Source organism: Gasterosteus aculeatus, chromosome 12, assembly GCF_964276395.1.
Source record: "Gasterosteus aculeatus chromosome 12, fGasAcu3.hap1.1, whole genome shotgun sequence".
Taxonomy (NCBI): domain Eukaryota; kingdom Metazoa; phylum Chordata; class Actinopteri; order Perciformes; family Gasterosteidae; genus Gasterosteus; species Gasterosteus aculeatus.
In genome coordinates this window covers 21,810,887-21,832,440 of record NC_135700.1, presented here as the reverse complement: position 1 = coordinate 21,832,440, position 21,554 = coordinate 21,810,887, and the positions used below count along the sequence as shown (strand labels likewise).

Genomic DNA, 21,554 nt, shown 5'->3' with positions numbered 1-21,554 from the left:
CGCGCAATCGTGTTAGCGATGGGGTAAAAAAAAGAAGAAAAAAAAGAGCGGGCTCCGCCCCCCCTGTGTTACATGCGTGTGCAAAATATGAAACCCCCTTAAGAAGAAGCTGAAGGACAAGGAGGAGACGGAGAGAGAGAGAGAGGATTTATCTCCCCCAGCAGATGTGGAGCAGCCTCCCGGTCAGCAGCCGGGACAGTTTACAAGCCGCAAAATAGATTGATTGTCTGCGGATCCCTGCCTGCCCCCCCCCCCCCGTGTGAGCTAATTAAAGAACACTCCTGTGGCCGAGCACTGAGCAGCAGAACGGGTGTCTGGAGCCGCGCGGCTACACTTCCACGCGGCAGTTGCATTGCGCTGTGTGAAGTAGGTGAACATGTTGGTGAATTTGTTTCCACGCTTTGCCCTGACATTCAGCCTGGAGTGGGTCATGTGGCTAAAGCGGCGTTAGCATCAGCACTATTCACTGCCGGCAAGGAAATACACGACGGAATGGCTGCAATCTCCAGCGCCGATTCTCATAACCTTTAAAAAAAGGGGCAGTCATCGAGGTATTAAGCATTCATTTTATCTGGAGGACTGGAACGAGTCAGTTCCGCAGAAACGATTGTAGGGATGAGAGTACATGATACAATAAGTTAACATCAAAAGGATTATGGCCATGTTTATATTTAATACAGTAATATTAAATGTGTCGACGGCGTAACTATGGTAACAGGCCGTCGTGTGAGGAGGGCTGATGAGGCAGCGATGACGTACCGGTGCAGGAGTACTCGTCCACTCTGACGAAGCCGGGCGGACAGTCGCAGCGATGGCCGCCGGGCAGGTTGACGCACACCGTGTTGGACTGGCAGTAATGCATCTGCGTCGCACACTCATCAATATCTGGGGACAAACGGAGCAAAGGGTGGATTAATAACTCCCTCTCAGCTGTGCAAAGACACCGTCGGGACACACGCGGGTGGGGGGGGGGGGTGATTCCTCAAGCGAGTAATGAAGCGAGATGAGGCTCGGTGAACTGCCGGGTGTCACCTGGGGTTGCTTAGTTACTCTTTCGAGGCGTCTCCATCTATAAACCGCACTGAATCATCAATCAGAGGGTAAACAAGACTACTTTTTCATAGAATGTCTTTGTCCCCCTCCCTCTCCCCCCCGCGTGTAAATGTATGAGGTTACGATGCGTCACACAGAACTGTTCCAGCCGAGGATCTTTGAGGCATGTCTTTACTTTGAGTATCAACAAATCCAATAAAATACCCAAATCCCCCCGTAAAAAATGACACGAAGCAAGCAGAGAGAAAAGGAAAAAAACTGTGATATCACCAAGAAATCGGAGCAGCGGAGAGCAGGAACCCGAAGAAAATAGTTTCGTGAGGTCAGTGACCTTCGGCCTGCGTTCTTCCTTGAGTGGAGGTGGACGTTTGTGACACATTCTAAGAAGGTAACTGCAGGTGTTACAAGATGTAAAGACGACGGGGGCGGACGTGCGCTCACGCTTTGCGTTCCCGACGTGCGGAACGTCCGGCTGACACGATTCATTACCGCCCGGCTCTTCGTACGCCGCCTCGCGCTCGCTTCCTAATGTAGCTTGAAAGGCATTGTGTGAGCATCGAAACGCGCCGCTCATGGGGGCATTAACCGAGCTGGATGACTGCTGATGAAAAGGGATCGGAAACACACAAGGGAGGTGTTATGCAGAGGAGGCTAAATGTGTGTGTGTGTGTGTGTGTGTGTACAGTATTTATGTGGATGTGAGCGGCACAGAACCCGTTTCCCGAGGCTAACGGGCCTTTCCACCACTTAAGGGACTTTGTATGCTACACTTAAGGGGAGGAGAGAGTGAGGAGAGTATTTCCATATCGTCTCCTTGGATAAATACATTCCGGCTTTGAGGTTTTCTGCTCACACTTCTCCCTTACAACAGAATAAATTTGTATGAAGTATGTAATTGACTTACATGCAACACCCAGCATTTCTTCTTCCAGCCCTGGAGAGCGGACAGTGGGAGTGTTGAATTGCACAAATCAAAAGAGGGACGCATCGAGCGTTCGGGCGAACAAAGCCTCGCTGGCCTTCAGCGGGGGGGGGAAACCATTGATCTGCCACATCAAAAATACGAAACTGATCCGAGGGCTCCAAGGCTGCAAAAGCACCACCCGAATCAAAGTTCCCGGCGCGTTCTGAGGTGCTCGTTTGAACGGCCTCCGCTGGGCGGGAGGCCAACGTGTGGTGGTGGACGCCTGATGACGTGACGACACGCCGGTAATTCAAGAGTGGACAGTTCTCGTTGCAGGCGGGAAGGACGTCCGGAAGCCCGACGGGGTCCTGCGACACTGAGCGTGTTTGCGTGTCTGAACGTGTGCGTTCGCGCCCTCCGCGACCTCCGCTCGGAGGGCCGCACCAGGTGACGTCTGCCGACAGAACTGGATCATTTTAGACACGGGAAGAATTGTTTTTCCTGCATTTGGGTGGGTGTCTCTCTCTCTCTTTCTCTCCCCCACACCCCATCCTCCTCCTTACCTCCCCCTGCCTCCCACCTCCTCCCTCTGAGCTCAGTTTCTTCATCACTGTTGCTTTATTCATGCTGTGATGTAGGTCAGGGATGCAGAGAGGGAATAAGGCAGGTTAGGACTGTGTGCATGCATGTGGCATGACTGTGTGTGTGTGTGTGTGTGTGTGTGTGTGTGTGTTAGTGGATGTTCGCCCCAGCTCATCCCCTTGTGCGTATTTTAGTGTTTTGGAGACACAGACTGTGTCTGGATGTTTGGATGCTTTGAGGCGGAAAGAGAGAAGACTCTTCATATTACTTTGTGTTTGTGAGTGTGTGTGTGCGTGCGCACAGTGTAATGTAGTGCATGTGCAAACTAGGGTCTGCATCCTGCCGTACTATGCAGAGGTTAATGGAAACAGCTAATATCTAACCGCAATATTGTGCCAGTCTGAAAGAAACTCCTTAGTTTACTTTACTCTAATCAACACAGATGGTGTGTGTGTGTGCCTGTGTGTGTGTGCGCGTGTGCCTGCGTGTGTCTATCCACAAAACCTCAGTCATTGCAATTGATCAGGCTCTTTGCGCAACTCATTTGTTGGTCTGTTTGAAGCCAAATGCAAAAGGGGGCTGCTTCAGAATGAGGGAGAGACGGAAACTAAATTAGCAGAAAAATATCTCTGCTGGCTTTAAAAGTACTGAAATGATTCTCTCCTTCCAGAAGTGTGGAACTGTGGCAACACGACTTTTGCATTTGAGTCTGTGCATTCGTGCAGCTCTCCGGACAGCGTTAATTATGGAGAACTGCGTCCTCATGAAAAGCATCTGCATCCCGGTTTAAATGATTAACCGTCACAACCTTCTACTGCGTTTGTTCAAATAAATGGAACAAGTTCTGCAAAGTACTCCGATCGGACTTTAAGGTACGTGCTATAAACGAGGTTATTCGGCATGAAGATGAGTTTTCCCCCAAAATTCACACTTCCCTGAGGAACTTATCGGGAAGCTCAAGTTATGCACAACTTCCTATTAAGCCAAAACACAAGGAAGCTGTTTTGATTGGCTAAATGTGAACGTGAGGCTTCCGCCGCTTTCACTAATCCACTATCTGTAGACGCCTGTGTGTTAAAACTCACAGTGCTGCTCGCTAACAGAGAGGGGAAACTACGAGAGGGTTTCTCTTCTTAAAAGGCTCGAGTCTCGAAAGTCATCACCCCCCCATGTCTCATCCCTCTTAGCAGATACGAACAGAGCAATTTCAATTTGATTTGCACTCTCACTTCTTCTTCGACCTCTCGTCGTCGCTCTGTCCGTCCCTTCGTGCACACACAAGTTGGTTTTACTCAGCAACTGCACACGATGATAATTGGGGCGAGCACAGAAAGTTGCCTTCAGCGTACAGTGATGCACGCAGGCGCAGGCACACACACACACACACACACACACACGCACACACACACACACTCTATGGTGACGGAAGATGAGCTACTTCATTTATTTTCTCTAATGCCTTCTGTTTAAAAGGCTAATCAGCGTTGTTGTTTCATTTGACCTTAGTGAAACACAATAAACAAGCCAGAACACTGAGATTATTATTAAGAAAATTGAGAAAATGATTACGTCTGTATGCAAGTTGGTGATTTGATAATATATGAAATGACAACATTTACTCACTGATGGAGGAGCTCTGCATGCAAATGCTTTTGTCTCCCTAAATTGAGCAGTTAATGGGTCACAGCTTCGCCACGAGTTATTCCAGAAACAAACAGTGTCCGGTGATCAAATTCAGTGAGACTCTTTAGTATTTTACAGTTTATCTGTGCAACTTCTGCCAACTGTATCCGACTCCCATCAGAAATAATAGGACAACGCACATGTGCAGACGTGTGTGTGTGTGTCACAGCAACCTGATGAGCCAATTCTGAAATAACAAAACACATGTCTGCACATGTCATTCAATAGTTTTGTGTCAGACATGTACGAGCCCAGTGGAAGTAAAGGGAAAAGCATTAGCTGTGTGATTTCGCCTCTTTCCCCAAACGAATCCCGTCTCTCTGGTCCAAATGCAGCGAAAGCTAAAATCGTATCACTTGGCGTAAACATCTTCAGATGCTACTGCGACGCATGCGTTTATGGTCATGGAGTTCAATTCTTTAGATTCCACTTGGACACCACATTGTTCTGCTTGAGCACATTGGTTTAAGGAACCCTTTAAATTGTTTTTCTTTTGATGGACAGCCAACACACTGGAACGCCGACGTGATACGAAAGACCTTCCAGATTTCTTTTCATTCCTGTGTGACGGGACTTTTGTTACCGTGTGAACGGAGGGAAATGGCCTGAAAGCAATGTGATCCAGCAATTACAGCACATGCTGTGATAATTCAGTGTCATACACGACAACTTTGACTTGGGTAGAAGGAAAGTGAGCCTACAAATCAGCCACATTCTCCCTACTGCAGGGCACAAAACAAAAATAACCTTTATTATGGACTGAGCCACGGGGAGGACTCAATCATGTTCATGACAGGGGGGGGTTTCATATCCACAATGAGGCCGCGCCGTTAACAAATCACACACAAAAAAACAAATCAACATGCGGAGAAGAATGCCGCGCGTTCCCTCCTGGAGCCAAAGGAGAGAAATAACCACCGATGCATTTAATTAGAGAGCGGCGGCTCTTATCGTCGACCTCGTCCTTCGGGAGGCGGGCGGGCGGGCATGCGGGGGGGCGGGCGGGCCTCCGCTCCAGCGGATCGGAGCCGGCGCAGCAGGCACTGGTTCTGTGTCGCGAGGCGGGAAGCGGTGTGAGCGAGGCCGGTTTAATCTACCTGCCTGCCACTGCGCAGCTCCAACAAGGAGCTGCCATTCCCGGGAGCGGCAGCGGGGGAAGACGCGGCCCGAAACTGTGACAAGAGCCCTTCGATCAGACCGAGAGCGGAGCGATGTTTATCGCAGAAGACGGATCAAGTCCCAGGTGTTTTACAATGAAACGTCATCGACGCGGCGAGCCACGCGCAAACGGTTTTCCTGTTGAAGGCGTAGTGTTAAACGTTCCTCCACCACAATGTGCCCTTTATGAACCCCGGATGCCCGTTTCTCGCGTTGCGCACACCGCTTACCCACAGCGACAACAGGGGTTTGATCTACGCGGCCTTTCGGATAAGAGTTGAGACGATTGGTCGCCCGCCGCTTTAAAACGCCGCTGAAGCTACTTTGAAGGTGTCAATTCGGTAATCCCCATTTCTCCAGCACTATTACTACCTGCGGTTCCTGTGTGTCACTGGATAGATTTTTAGAAAGCTGTAACCTTTTTGTCAAGCGCATCAAACGTCCGTCATCGCAGAGCGAGTATTGTCGCTGTGTGTCACGGCTGTGAGGTTAATGTGTTCCGGTACCGCAGACACATTTGAAGCGGTTGCGGGAGGTGTTACAGATGTGGGGAGGGGGGGCTGAGAAGTAAACAGGGACGCTGCCAGAGGAAGTTACAAAAGCTGTTGTTGCTCATGATTCATTCGTGTTCTTTTCTCCGTCTTCAGGAACACTGCAAACCGAAGCTTGATTTCCAAATGGACCCTTTTGATTAGCCAACTGCAAGTGGGTCTAAATCATTTGCAACAGTGTGAAGAACACGTTGCCCTAAAAAAGAAGCTGAATAACATTGTATGCTTGGAACTAGGCACCAAGTTCCCTTAAACACCAAAAGCTGCCAAACGGGTTGCTTTTTGATGCATTTCAAAAAGACCCGGTACGGCTTTCTGACTTGCTACCTTTACAGGAACCAACATTAACTCTTAGTAAGAATTGATGAAAACAACCATTGCATCTACCAACTGACCGAGTAAAGTTCATACCAAAGGCTTAAGATATGTAACACACACAGGTACCTACTCTGATTGAAATCGTTTAAACAAGGGAAAGCGTAATGCAATTGACCCTGAAGCAGATTTGTCCAGGCAATAATACAGCTGTAATGATGGGCTCCTTCGTCTGGAGCGCACAGTTACAGAGATGTTTCAAAGCGAAACACTTTACACCATCGAATGAAACCAATGAGCGACTCCAAGGAAGTCAAATTTAGCATTGCGTACATTTTCATCGAGCCATTGAGACTATAAGATCTCAATGACTCGACTCTGTGTCAGTTCATTAGAAAACTTTACTCTTCATCCATGTAGACGAGGAGACGGGCAAACGAGTAGTAGCGGTAGGTGGCTTTTGAATGAAATTAAATGCGTTAAATTAGCATTAGCATTAGTTTCCCGTTAGCTGCTACGGTTGACCGCGCATGCGTGACGTGGTTTTTAACTGGCACTTCCTTTGACCTATCGACCTATTGGGAATCATCTGTGCCTACCTGATCTTCCAAGATGAACCGTAACCCCCTCCCTCAGTGGACTTCATCCCTCTCTTCATACTCTGCCAGTTGCTCGGACCTTTGGCACCGCGAAGGAGTTGAAACGGGAGCTAACTGAGCTCCCATGTTGTCATACAGGTGTCGCATTAGACGCGGTTTGTCGAGTGATGACAGGTTCTGCCAACACACACGAGGACTTGGTAAACACGTCAATATTAGCGGGTGTGCTTCCATGACAGCCTGTCCGCCATGATGAACTAGTACACAGACTGTGCTCATCGAGAACAAACACCGTGCCGGCCGACATGACACACACACACACACACACACACACAATACGAATCTCCTCTGATTTGACAAAACAACCAGAAGATGCTAATAAAATTTTAAAATCTGCGTAGGTTTTGTGTCGACCAAATCTACTGTTTTGTACTTTGTCCCCCACGTGCCCCCCGAGGCAAAACCAGCATGCATTGCTCGTCCATGAGCTGCACCACACCCACAATGACAGACACCCTTGGTTGACCCTGATACCAGGACTGTGTGACAGACACAGCAGCAGATGGTTGAATTTAGCTCCCACCGTGTCAGGTTGCTGTCATACGGAAACACACAAACACATTTATCAGGAAGGTAATCTGCATAGTATAATGCATGTCCGCGTGAGAACTGGTTTCAGATCATTGGCAATATTCAACCATTAGTAACCAGTTGCTAGGCAACTGCGATGCCTCGGAGCTAACAACTTGAATGATCTAATTGACGTCCCATCAGTCACCTGGTAATAGCTTGTGTGGCTAATAGGGAAATAAACCAATAGAAAGCTGGGCGAGGAGCTGCTATTATCCAGGCGGTTTCGGGTAAATCCGCATTTTTGCGACTGACTGCGGATGGTGGAAAATTATATAAAAGAGAAAGCGGGCACATAATTGTGTCCATGGACACAATTGGAGAGCGAAAATGGGGGAAAAACAGGAACAATTACTGAAATAGACAGAAAACTTGAGCGATGAAGGTGCAAAAACCAGTACCTGCGAGACATCAAAGTAACGGCACTGCACTTGTTGTGACTTCATGGATGACAGGCGGTAATCATTTGACAGGAGAGACAATATTGGGGTATAAATATTTGACAATGCAGCGTAGGAGCGCTTAATTAGCTTCATAATTACTCCCACCCCGAGGCAGCTGCTCTCTGTCGAAAAGGCTGCAGAATGCTGGCGTGTGAGTACAGGTGTAAATGCGTAAATCACATTACGCTTTAGTTTGATATTGATTTGTTGTTTTGAGTTTCAATTTGGAGGAGGCGGTGGAGATTAATTCGGTTTGAATGTATGTGGGAGGAAAAAGCGAGGACTACATTTTACTTCATGGGTTATACGTTGGAAAAGTAACTCCTTTCTACTACTCGTGTAACATCCACTTGAGATGTAAATTGTTGTGCATAAAAATCAATCTTAAAATCAATATTAATGGCTGACCACGCGATATAAAAGAATTTTACAATATTAGACGTATGTGTGTTTCATGCATGTTGCACTATACAGAAATCTGAGACATTTTCAGTTCATGTCTGAGAAAAAAAACAGCGAAGCGACTAAAATGTGAGTCTGGTGGGGAAAACACGGCCTTTGACACTTTGTGAACCCGTCGCTTCACGCTTTAGCTCCTTCTTGTGCGACAGAACTTAACAAGTCAAGTCGGCTGTTCAGAAGATTTTGTCAAATCACATTTTTTCCGTTTATTTCTCATCTCATTATCTGCAGAAAGAAGTAGAATCTGATAAAATCCCTATCAAAATGTTCGTACTAATTAACTTAAAGTTCCATTAATTAACACATTCCATCTTATTATTGGTTCCTTTAGGTCGGTGTGTTTGGGTTTCGCTTAAAGAAACAAAAAACAAATCGAAGCTCGAGGTGCTTTTTCTCTTTTTTAATTAAGTGTGTAAATATTTGCACGTGTCCCGCTGCTGCTGCGCCCCGTTTATCCTGAGAGGTAGACGTGTCAGCGGGGGGGCCTCAGCGGGACGAACAGACAGAGTGACGGCCAAGCAGCTGACGAGGAGGCGGGAAGAAGCAGCTCACACACACACACACACACACACACACACACACACACACACACACACACACACACACACACACACACTCTGAGCTCCTGAGGGGGGCGTCTGCAGCATAGAGACTCGCCCCCTTTGGTCACACACACGTTTGTGTTAATGTACTCTGTTCTCCCTAAATCGATGTCCCAGAATCCAGCGCGAATGCTTTTGTAGTTCAGAAACGCATTTTCCCTTTTGTAAAGATTGTGTTAAGTTGCTGGTGGGGTCATCGTGGCGTGGTTGCACCTCTTCAGGAAGTGTTTCACAGGCCGCAGCCGGCTTCTGACCGCTGTGCTTGTAGGTTTTATTGGCTTCTAAATTTGTCCCAGTGTCGACCTCGACATGTAGACAGCTTTTGCCTTAGAAAAGAAATCACCAAATCTGTGTTTGGTAGGTCACACATTTATAGTTTTTTGATGGATGGTGACTTTCCAGGTCAACATTACCAAAGCCAAGCAAAACTTTTTGTAATGCCTGGCCGTGTAAAGTCAACTTCAATGTAAGTCATATACCGTATGCCTTACACATATATATATTCTTTTTACTATTTTTTAAATTTATTTATACAATATACAGTTTATATATTGGGGAAATATAAAAAAAGAAAATCTAACTTTTTCAGCAGAAGCAAAAGAAACTCCCCTGTTTACTTTTATTATATATATATTTAATTTTATAGTAAAAACACAATTTTGAGTCAGACTTACATTTTAAATATAGAACCATACCAAAAAAAAGCAACAACCGCGACGCTGATTTGACAAATAAGAGACACGTTCACGCCGGTTTGTCCTCATCGCAGGTCCCCTTTCAAGAGGAGACGTCGACAACTAACTTTGGAGACGCAGCAGGCGCCCCGGGGGGGGGGGGGGGCGCCGCAGCATCTGCTTCTGACAACATCCACCCGTCGTCTGCTCTGCCAGCTGCAAGACAGCCCACTTGCGTAACCACACAGCGAAATATGCATCATAATTAGCGCAGGCAAGTCGGTGCGACAGAATCCGCCGGCGACCCGTGTGTGCGTGAACAACATGTTGTGTGACAGATGCAGAGAGGCACATCAAAGAGCAGCAGTCCATCGTGAAGCCTTATTATGTTTCACACAGTGGGACTTTTTTTTTTTCCAAGATAAAAGCTGATTGATTTTACAATTTTACTTAATCTCACGCTATTTCATCCGTCCTGTATCACATGCTACATTACATCTGACTGGAATTAATTCAGCTCTCTATAGATTTTTTTTTTTTTGGTCGCTATATTTCAAGAATATTAAATTTGAAGGTGTTCTGGAGCCTTTGAAAAACAGGCTGCATTACGTCAAAACCCCCATTTCTTGGCCTCTGTTCCGAAAATGGCATGCCATGATGAAAAGTGTAATAACTCTGTAACTCCTTTGTGTTTCTGAGCAATTTGTTTTCTGTGGGGATAGAGGGAACCCCTGGGAGTGCCTTTATGTGTAAACATCTGTTTGTTACTGGTGAAGAAATAAATCAATATGACCAACAAAAAAAGTCCTATTAAACATGGCGAGATCAGGCTAAAAACACATCTAAGTCATAGCCCAGGTGGTGGACAGTCATTGCTGAAGGTTTTACTTTGAAAAGGGTGACGGTAAAGTTCAAATTTCTGCTGTATGTGTGATTCCATTTGTACCTTTTTTCCAAAAAAGCCCACGTAAAAAAATAAAATAAAAACAAACTATTTGAACCGGATCAATTTGTGTGACTTTTGGATCCAATGTCTACTCGGTATTACTTGGTACTTCTTGGTACTTTGATCAGCTTCTCAGTTGTCATACTGACTTCACTGACTGAAAGGATGTGCACCTACTGCTCATGTAGCAGCTTCCTCCTGCAGAGGATTTCAGCATTTTGCCGCTTGAACGCACAAGCAGCACTACTGGGACACATCAGAATCATATAAAAACCTCAAATCAAGAGAGAAAAGTTCCCTTTAACTCTGAACTACTACTGAATACATGCGACAGAATGTTCACAGTGAGTGATTAGCGTTTTGATCCAACCTATAATCCAGGAAATGAGCAAAAGCACCAATGTCGAAGCTAGAAATGAATACCAACAGTACCGAGCCCCCCCCCCCCCCCCCCCCCTTACTCTCAGCATCCCACTTCTTTTAACCTCTCTGTTACCCTCCGGTGTCCGTCCTGGTTCTTCCTGAGGTGACCGGGCCCGGGCTCTCCTTCCCCGGCTCCATCCACCTGCACTGAGCGTCGTCCCCCGTCCCCCCGTCCCCCCGTCCCTCCCCCGCCCGCGCCGATGCTATCGCCTCCTGATTCACTTTCGCCGCCTCGGCTCTTATAATTGATACAGAATGTCGATGCCCCCAGCAGCTGACATTCAACGCAGTCTGAAGGGCAGCTTGGGAAATGAGGAGCGTATAATGGAATACGCCGCTGGGCACAAAACAGAAGGAAGAGCCACTTGTAATGTGATCTGCTCCAGCGCTTAAATATCAAGTGCAATTAAATGCCGGGGACGGCGGGTTGGAGACGGTCTGGAAACAGATTTGGTTGCAATCGGCAGCGGGCATCCAACGCGCGGGCAGGCGGTCACGCTGGAGTTTGTGGAATGAGGACGAGCTCGGGAGGCGCGGGGGGGGGGGGAGCGGTGGGGGGGACATTTCGAGGACACGGACCTCGGGTCGTCTCCAGCCGCGGTGGACCGGAGGCTTCCAAAGTGGATCCGCGTCACGTCGGATGTCCAGCCCCGATGACGGCCGACCCCCTTGTCCACATGTGTAGCAGCACAATCATTCACAACCACCGGCTCGGGACCCACATGTGGGACGGGGGAGATTTTATTCGGGTCAGAACTTCTTTCGTTGTCTCTTATTTAACATGTTTATTACTAATAAATCAATAACTACCATTCTATTGTTTGTTAAAAGTAAAATCACTATCAATTAAAGTTGAATTAACTAATCTAAAGAATATTTAAATAATAGTTCATGACGGGTAAAGAGACTAATGTATAATATTATATTTGGAGTATTATTTGAAACATATGCTGAAGCCAAAACGTGTGAAGCATCCCCGTCGTCCCTTCTTCTGTCCTGTAAGCTCTTTATCTTAGCGGCTGCTGTCCTCTCGCTGTCCTCTGTCCTCTGCCCCACCACTGAACTCCTGTCGCCCCCCCGATGGGGGGGGGGGGGGGCTGGTCTCTGGGCTGGCTGGACTGAGAGGGCGCACTCAGCCGAGCAGACGCCACGTCAGCTGCCCTTTTTTTATATGCTCCACAAGTTGTACACAGTAGGATTTTACCAGAGAGCGAGATAGTGTAAGAAATCACGTGTGTGCGTGTGCGTGTGTGTGTGTGTGTATTTGAAGATGCGAGACCTTTCCACAAGGGCACCGAGCTCAGGGGGGGCAGACAGAGATTAATGATAGGACTTGACAAGTCTCTTTCAATATTAAGGGAAGGAAGTGCTGCCGGTGTGAGGACAGCAGGGGGGGAGGCGGGGAAGAGACGGACGAGAGAGAGAGAGAGAGGGAGAGAGACCCGAGGAGCAGCAGCAGAATGACCTTTACCAGGAGTTTCTGATCCCTAAATTGCAGTGATTAACTCAAGTGTCATCATCCCGCTGTTATTGTTCATCTTTCACCTCCGGTTTTCCACACAGGGTGAAAGCTTAAAGTCTCGCCTTTGAAACAAAGAGTCACGTCCGAGTTCCTCGACGCTCCGTCGATATTGCGCCTTGTGGGAAACGGGACACGTTACTTACGAACGGATGGACAAACGACCCAAAGACATGTCGGAACACAGGAAGGCCACAAGTCATAGAGAACAAAAGGGAGATTTATGGGGGACATTTAACACTGAAAGTTAACTGCTTGTCAGCGATGTCGTCGTGCCTCAATAGTTTTGTCAAAGTAGTAGATGTGTGATCACCCCCCCCCCCCTTTTCTTTTAGCCATAATCTGTGTCATCTAAAACACGGGTCTAGAGAAATTTAAAGTTTTCTTACACCTGGAACCCTTCTGGTTGATCTCATCCCATCACCACACACACTCTGAGAGGGACAGCGGTATGACATCCATCTCCACAAACCTGCCAAACGCTGCTAATCACAGCCAGCGTTGCTTGTCAGGAACAACGACCGGCAATTCAAACAAAAGTCTCCAGGCTCCCCTCAAGGCAAACGGGTCCCTGCACGCCTACGCACTGGCCTTCAGTTTCAGCGGGCCGACAGAGGGATGCGTTCACTTCACGACGACGCGTTGAACTCAAGCATTTAGTAGACGTACCAGGGTACGGATTGATACCAGGGCTGTGGTGGTAAAGGGAAAACAGCCACAGGCCGAGAAACTTCATCGACGGCCAACTTAGACGAGGCGGTCTGATGTGGATTCCAGCTGAACTGGTCGAAGGGCGTTCAGAGTAATAATCCGCATCGCCGTCGGACGAAGGCCAAAGCGCCAATCACCATTAAAGTCTCTTGAATCGTTTTTCAAAGGCGGCAGGGGAAACAGACGCCCCTGGCAACGCGTCGCCACGCCGGGCGGCGGCTCGTTCCTCGTTGTGTCCTCGGCCCACATTGGGGGGGGTCGCGCTCAACTGAACTGTCGTCAGCTGCATTTACTGATGTTGCGATTGAAGTAGCGCAGCAGCTAGCTCAGCTTAGCGTAGCGTAGCGGTGCGCCAAGTGGTCCGTTTGCCCCCTCGTTGAGCTCAGAAAGAAGGGGACGTCTTGAGGAAGTGAAGTTAATCATTTGGTTTGACCTGACATTGTGGTCTGATGTTGGCTAACTTATGATTCTGATCCGGTCGAACGTGGTTAAAACCCATCCTCGTTGGACGATGACCATCATCCGGCCAGCAGTGATGGAGAAACCTCAGACCCCGGCGACCCTGAAGCACTCCGGCCTCTCTCCCCCGCGGGGGAAAGATGACCTTCAGACAGGGAAAATGGGAACTTGCATCAGCGCTCCCGGCTTTGCCCTCGCTTCGGTCCTTCGCCCACTAAATCATTCCTCGCTGGCTCATTTCAATCCCCGGGGAGATCAGAGCCCTCACCCGGGTGAGGGTGACCAACACTCCAGAGTGACATCACCCTCTTGACTGCAAGGTCACCTTCGGGTGGGAAACGAAATCGGGCAGATTTGAGCACAGAACTTCAACCTGCTTTCCTCTTCATCTGTGTGTGTGTGTGTGTGTGTTCTCCATCACTATGATGTCATGATGAATGGGCTTCCAACAAAGCGGAGGAGAGCCGCAGAGAGAAAGACGGGGAGAGGAAAAGCGATCTCTCCTCTTCCTTTTTATCGCTCTATTTCATCATGGAAATCACCTCATTTACTCTGAGCACATCTCCATTCATCTCTTATTGTCACTGGCAAAACCCATTTTCTATCTGCACCAGCCCTGTGTGTGTGTGTGTGTGTGTGTATGTGTGTGTGTGCGTGTGAGAGGGAGTCACAGGAAAAGGGAGAAAGCAGAAGGTTCACTACATGCAGTTGTGTTGTTGTGAAACTGAAGTGCAAAGTGTTGACACCCGCAAACAAACTTACATCGTAGGAATGTATCGTTATGCTGTTTATTTTCAACAGACTGCTGGTTCGCATCCACTCATGGAGAAAAACTGTGACGTTTTCAATCTACGTCTAGTCAGAAAGGAAGAAGCGCATTACAGAGCCCATCGTTTGAGGAGAGCTGCTCCCTGCTGCTCGTTTCCCCGAGTCGACGTTGCCCACATCTCCCCTTCAACAGTCTCATCGAGGTAGTTGTTCCTCCTTTCTTTAGCCTTTTCCATTAGGATCCTCATAACCAAAACTCTTTTTGGTGGTTTTTAGGGGAGAACCTGTGGTGATGTGTCTAACTGTAATCTAGGGGACTGTATTCAACTAAAAATTAGATTGTGTTACGTTCATCATTTTGCATTTTATTGCATGTTGTAGTCCTAATTAAACTGACTAATCCAGTATCCATTGCACAGCCTCGGGTACGGCACCTGAAGCCTGCAGGCAGGAACGAGCCTTTACAGCTCTGCATTACTGCGAGGAAGGCGGCACGGTGGCGTGGTGGTTAGCACTGTCGCCTCACAGCAAGAAGGTCCTGGGTTCGATTCCGCCCAGTGGCCTTTCTGTGTGGAGTCTGCATGTTCTCCCCGTGTCTGCGTGGGTTCTCTCCGGGTTCTCCGGCTTCCTCCCACAGTCCAAAGACATGCTCTGGGGATCAGGTTAATTGGGGACTTTAAATTGCCCGTAGTTGTGTGAATGTGAATGTGAGTGTGAATGGTTGTGTGTCTCTGTGTTGCCCTGCGATTGGCTGGCGACCAATCCAGGGTGTACCCTGTCTATCGCCCGAAGTTGGCTGGGATGGACTCCAGCCCCCCCGCGACCCTGTGTGCAGGATAAGCTGTCTGACAATGGATGGATGGATGGATTACTGCGAGGTAGTTAGCTATACTATCATCCATTCATCCAAGATCTTTTTGAGATTCAGAGGGACATTTTTTGACCTAATATTTTTTAACTATTTTTTCCCCACGATATTATTATATTATTTATTACATATTTGGCCTTTTTTTCCAAAACGGTCTTCAACCAATATTTTTTTTAAACACCTTCTCGCCTCACCTTATATTTAACTCTTTTTTTTTTTAAAAACATGTTTTGACTTAATATTTTTTAACTTTTCTTTTCAAAAAATATTTTTCCCAAACATCTGACCAATATTTTTTTTTAAACACCTTCTCACTTTATATTTAATTTTTTTTTTTTAAAACATGTTTTGACTTAATTTTCTTTTTAAACTTTTTTTCCAGGCTAACATATTGGGACTTTTGTTTTATTTCTTAAATTAGTTTTTCTATACTTTTTCTCCTCAGCAGCTGAAGGCTGGTTCATTTCCACGGTGTACGTTTTGCTGTCACGGTTCCTTCGCGGAGCTGTTTAATGCAGACACCTCTTCAGCTTTGAGTTGTCCACAGCTGATGGACCCTTAAACCGATGGAACTTGCCTTTCATCCAGATGTTCTTGCAACGGATTGCATGTTTGAAAGGTTTTATAATAATAACTGATTAATTGAATCGCATACGGATGGGTTACATTCCTCTTTACAGTCAAAAATACTACAGTACCACATTTTACTCCCAAATATCCCATATTCTTAATGAGAATGTATGTACGTGGAAATGCTTGTCATCCGGTCTGCTAAAGTTCTTGTGAAGTTAAAACTGTTTATTAGGGTTTATTTGTTTTTCACTCGAAAATCTGCTAAATAAATAAATCTGAGTCGATATGAAGGCTTTTAGTATCGTTTCACTGCGCCTACGATGCTACAGCTAGAAGAATAGCTGTGGAGTCACAGACACAACTGTCACACGGGTCTATGAATAAATTATATTCTCAGTCGTCATCCCAGAACAGGTCGAGGTATGATGTAACGCCGCTTACGTAATGTGTTATTATGTGTATTACAGCAGGTTTTAAGCAGGCTATTGTTTTTAAATGTCTTAATTAATTCATTCATTATTGTGTTTATTTAGAGAGTTGTTGCTTGCTGTTCCCGTCCTACGTCAGGCTCAGCGTCCTCGGCTAAAGGGAGGCTTCGCGAGACGGTTATTGTCCCATCATTAATTCAGGCCCGAACCCAGCGTGGGTCTAAACAAGCGCGCTCGTGCCCCCGCTGAACGGCAGAGAGGCGACTGGACTAATCCGACACGACAGCGTTCACCTCGGATGAGAGAGAGAGTGGAAGGAAACTATCAAAATGCTTATAAATATCTTAGAGAAACTGAGGAGGCACGCGGCCGGGGGGGGGCGGGGTAGGGGGGGGGGGAGACGAGGGGATGAGCATTGTGCGTTTGTGTGAGTGTGTGCGAGCGAGCAGGTAATGACGGCGGCAGATTGAGGAAAGCCCGAGGTGGCCGTTCCTCGGGCAGCCTCGCGGACACACAAATGGGATTCGGGGATTTCAAGGTGTGTGTGTGTGTGTTTGTTTTGCATGTTGAGCAGGCTGGAGCAGAGTAAGAACTCGGGTAAACTCCGAGAGAGAAACGAGTTAAATCCCTCTTCCTCCTGGCGTCGGGAGAATAAAACGGCTACAAAGTCTTTATCGGCGGTGTTGTTACGCGCTCTCCTCCAAAGAAAAGCCCCGGGTCAGATATTACGATAACGCACGAGGCTGCTCGGATGCGAACACCTATTCCACAAGTACAACACAAACCTGCGGCAAAGCACTGGGAGGCCAGAGGAGGTGAAGAGAAAGGGGGAAGCGAGGAGTTTGTGATCTTGATGTCATTTCAATCCAAAAGCAACAATCTTTCCCTTTGGATGTTAATGAAACAAGCACACAAGTCAGGTTAAATTATAGAAGGTGTCTTTTGGAGACTGATTCCGAAAGAATATCTTAAGAACATCCGGTCCATCTGAGGGGAATAATCTCCTCTCCCTTTACTTATCTCCCCCCCCTGGCGGGCCCGACACCAAGCAGACGCGTCATCGATCACACGGGGGTTCCCGCCCACCGCCGCCTCCTCTAGACCAGCTTCATTGTTCCCAGACCAAACAGCCTCCCGCTGACGGACTTTAATGGGATGCCGCTACCTTTAAACCTCGCCACTCTCGCCTCCTATTCTCTCAGCGAGGTTACGCAATCTCATCAATCTCTCGTGCTCCCCCCGCCCTCCAGCCACCGCCGCATCCTTCCCCCCTCCGCGTCGGGAGTTTAAGAAAAGAAAAATGATGGAGAGCTACGAAAAAGTGGCGGCACATAATTGATGCATTTCGCGACGTAATAATTCACCTCCCTTCCTCTCGGAGCCGTGAATCAATCTCACAGAAGAGCGGCCGAGTAAACAAGCTGCTAAACTCAGATTACATTAATAGGAATTTCATAGAAAGGGAGCCGGTACCATCACAGCCTCCTCCCATAGGAAAACGCAGGAAATTACCTCGACCTCTTAGCGGACCATTATGTGGGGGGGGGGCGCGACATTTGTAAACATGTCCTGCCGGCCCTTTGTCATTGTGGACACGTGGAACCATGAATATGCAGTAATGAATGTATCAACAGTGACCACTTGCGATCGGTGGCCTCGGAGGTGTTAAGCGGGTGGAAAAAAGGCCGCGTCCTTTGATCCGATTGTGTTTGCTGATTTTAGTGGAAATTCTCTCAAACTGTCAACCGTCGGGCAGCCATCAATCAGATGTAACAAGGGGCTGCTGGTCTGTGGCTCAGAACAACGTGAGGAGGAGGAGGCGGAGCCGAACGGAGATGCTTCCTCTACCATGTGCATCCGTCCCGCGGATGATGCCGATTTACTGGGTCGTGAAAAGCCGGCGCCGCCTGTCCCGCGTCGAGCCCTCTGAGTGAGTCGGAGCAGCAGAACACCCGAGGATCAAAGACAAACTTGTTTCAAAGACGTCGCTGCTGCTTTTACCTCCAGCCTTCTGCTGCCGGGACGAAAAGCAACAACAACCTCAGCCAACAGCTGTAATTTCATATTGTCATTGTCTTCAGAAATTCAGAAAGTGTGTCGACGCGGCGCTCTCTCATTACTAGGCGAGGATAATAACACAGCGGAGGAAACAGCGCGCAGTCTTTAGGGGAACAACAGAGCACAACTAAAACTAAAGGGGGGAAGCAAACAAACGCAGGCAACACATGATGCATAAATAACAAGGACGGGCGCCTTACATTTGTTCCTTTGTTTTAACTGAAGACAAAGCCGGAAAACGGCGGGGAAGGATGATGTGCGTTACCCAAACTGAGACACGCATATATGAGGGGGAACAAAGCCGAATGTGCCACTCACATCGCTCTGAATGCTGTGTGCCGGGCAGAGACCGCGACAACTTCTGGCCGGCGTGATTCACATCCGCAGGAGAAATGTTTGAAATGCTGGTTGATGGGGTTCAGCTGTAGACTTAAGAATGCGATGGTTTATTTATAAAACGCTCTATTTTTAAGAGGTGGAGGCTACTCTTGAGATTATTCTCTTCCTTATCCTTTCTGTTCTCGGCCCCGGCGGTGCCAACAAGTATCTGTATCCAGATGACAAAGTAGGTCGGTGACTCTGCTCACACCGAGTCCCATCAGCCCCCTTTCGGCCCGTCACAACACACAAAGTACTGATACTTATTATCTTCCGCTGCATTTTACCCTGGAAACCGTCGGTGAGGAGAAGCGCGTATGTGACATATGTGGCCCAGATCAGTTTGTCTCTATTAAATGGACTCAAAGTCTTTGTCAGAAACAGCGATACATGCCTTACAATAGAAAGATCGCCACGGGGGTTAAAGACGAGCATCCGGCAGCAGCAGGATAATAGAGCACAACACAATCCTGCACAATGGAGCACAAAACGTATCGAATGCTGCACTACACCAACTATACATGCGTTCGCAGTCGGACACCTGAAGTGTTTTATATTTAGCAAGTACTCATTATCACCGTCGGACATTTCAGAAGTGTAACAGACAATGTAGGAAAGGTCAAGCAGCTTTGTAGGTGGATCCATATGAGTAACACTCCGGGTTAGTGACTGTTTAAAGGGCTCTGATGAAGCTGACCGCTCAGCTATTTAAAAGAACATTCACTCAACGCTCTTTGTCCACCAATGTCCTGTCTTTGCATGAACTTGATGTTTGCCGATATTATTTGGCGGAAGAGAACAAGCCCAGACGGACTCACTCCAAGCAGCATTTGTGGGAACTTTAAAAGTGGCTTATATACAGTCAGTATGTAACAATCCCATAATTGAGCATTAAAGTTTGAGATCATGCCCGTAAATTATCGGTCTCATCTGACTTAAAATGATTGTCTTCTCCGCTGTCGTCTTAAGTAATCAAATCATCTTTATAATTAACGGCCATAAAGATGGACTGTGTTGCAGTAATTAAATGGGGAGTTCCTGAAGAAACTAAAACATAACAAGCAGTCATTAGGGCTCGCCGTCTCCTCGCCGTGTCTCATCCAGCATGTGTAGCTGTACCTGTCGAAATGTTATCCACATGGCCGAGGACGTAAGAAAGAAAGAAACGGGGAATGAGGAGGTCTCCTGCTTGTAGCCAGTGGAAATGTACACGCTTTTCTACCCAAAAAAAGGGACTTTTTGTTGTTGATATCAACGAAAAAAGTCGCCAGCTTCACGGAAGAAACCTGAGCTTGAACTGCTCGGTTGTTATCAGCTAAAAATCAAGCAGGCCGGGGGAGAAAGCTTCTCGGGGCTCCTGAGAGTGCGCTCGGCGTGAATGCTGCCGGCTGGAGTTGACTCTCCGTTTGGGTCTCGAGGACGTGGGGGAATAAGGAAAGGGGGGGGCGGGCTGGACATTAAGCAAGCTGCGTGTCCTCGAGTGGGCCCGTGGAGGCTGTTGGCTTCGGAAGTGCCGTCGTTCTCTCGCTCCCACTACGCGGTGACATTTTTCCAAAACGCTCCATTCGCGGCGAGTAAAAGCCTCTCGAATTTCGCCGGTGGGGTAGAAGGAAGCCGAATACAATAAAATAAAATTACGGTCAGCAATCAGATCAAGGCAAGAAATGAGAAGTTGCTTTCCTCGGATTCCTCTGATAAGCTCCTGCTGGCTAAATGTCATCAAGTCGGCGTTTGAGCCAAACATTAAATTAAACATTCAGAGTTCAGAATGTTGTTTAATTTAATGTTTGGCTGGTTTTGGTTTAACTTAAATGCCACATTTGAGGGGATTATTTCGCTTCTGCTTCATGGCCTGTCTACTCAAACTGTCACTATATCCTGACAGTAGAACATGAAAGGGACTCTTTTTTTTCTTTTTTTTAAGGCTCTTGATTTTTGCATTTGTAAGATTCCGCCGAGCAGCCAATCAGAGGCGGCGAAGCCTCTTGAACTCCCTTCACGCTGTCAAACTGTCGTCGTTGAGACGTGAACCGACGCCCTGTTACTTCAGCGCCTGCTTCTCACATTAGATATTTCCAGAGACGCGTTTAGCGAAGTGTTCAGCAGTAACGTGAGAAAGCACCGCCACGTTCGCGCGCGGCGCTGCTTTGATTCGGTCTCGGCGCTTTTTCGACGTGGCCGCCCGGGCCTTTGACCGTTTCAAATCCCTCCTCCTGACGGAGCGAGCACGCAAACTGGCCTCAGACGAGGGGACTCCTGAAGGCCCCCCGAGGTGGGTGCTCCTCCTCCGGGACCCCAATTGTTTTCCAGAAGCGACGGTCGAATCATTTGTATTTACTGCGCTCGCAACCCTTGAACGAGCTAAAGCAACGCACGGCTTAGCGGGCGAAAGAAACTTGGTCTATTTGTAACGTTGTGCGTGCACCCCGAGGCAAGTGAAACAGTGTGAACTGATAATGATCCAAATAAAACTTCTATCCCCCAGAAGGTCAATTAGTGGTGGCACAGTAATAACTGAATAAATAAATGATGGAACACTTCCACAGGAAACGTTAAACGAGTTTCCCCGTTAATAACACATTAATAACACGCTGGTGGGCGCCAGAACAGGAAGGGGGCGCGGCGCGTGGCGGGAGCGACGGGAGCCGCGGGGGGTTAGAGAAGGAGGTGCGATGGCAAATGGAAAAGGAGCGTGCGGCATCAAGCAAAGACGGAGGCGCAAGATGAGCAGAAGGTGGCGGTGGGGGGGGGGAGGGGGGGGGGGGGG

At 47.8% G+C, this 21,554-nt stretch overlaps 1 protein-coding gene across 1 annotated transcript in view; it reads right to left on the bottom strand.

The window, feature by feature from the left end:
• LOC120834739 (protein kinase C-binding protein NELL1-like) overlaps positions 1-21,554 on the bottom strand; it is a 143,771-nt gene that overhangs the window by 36,152 nt on the left and 86,065 nt on the right. Inside the window, exon 13 of the mRNA XM_040202963.2 lies at positions 760-885. Within this exon, the coding sequence (XP_040058897.2) occupies positions 760-885 (126 nt within the window). The remainder of the gene's footprint in view (positions 1-759; positions 886-21,554) is intronic.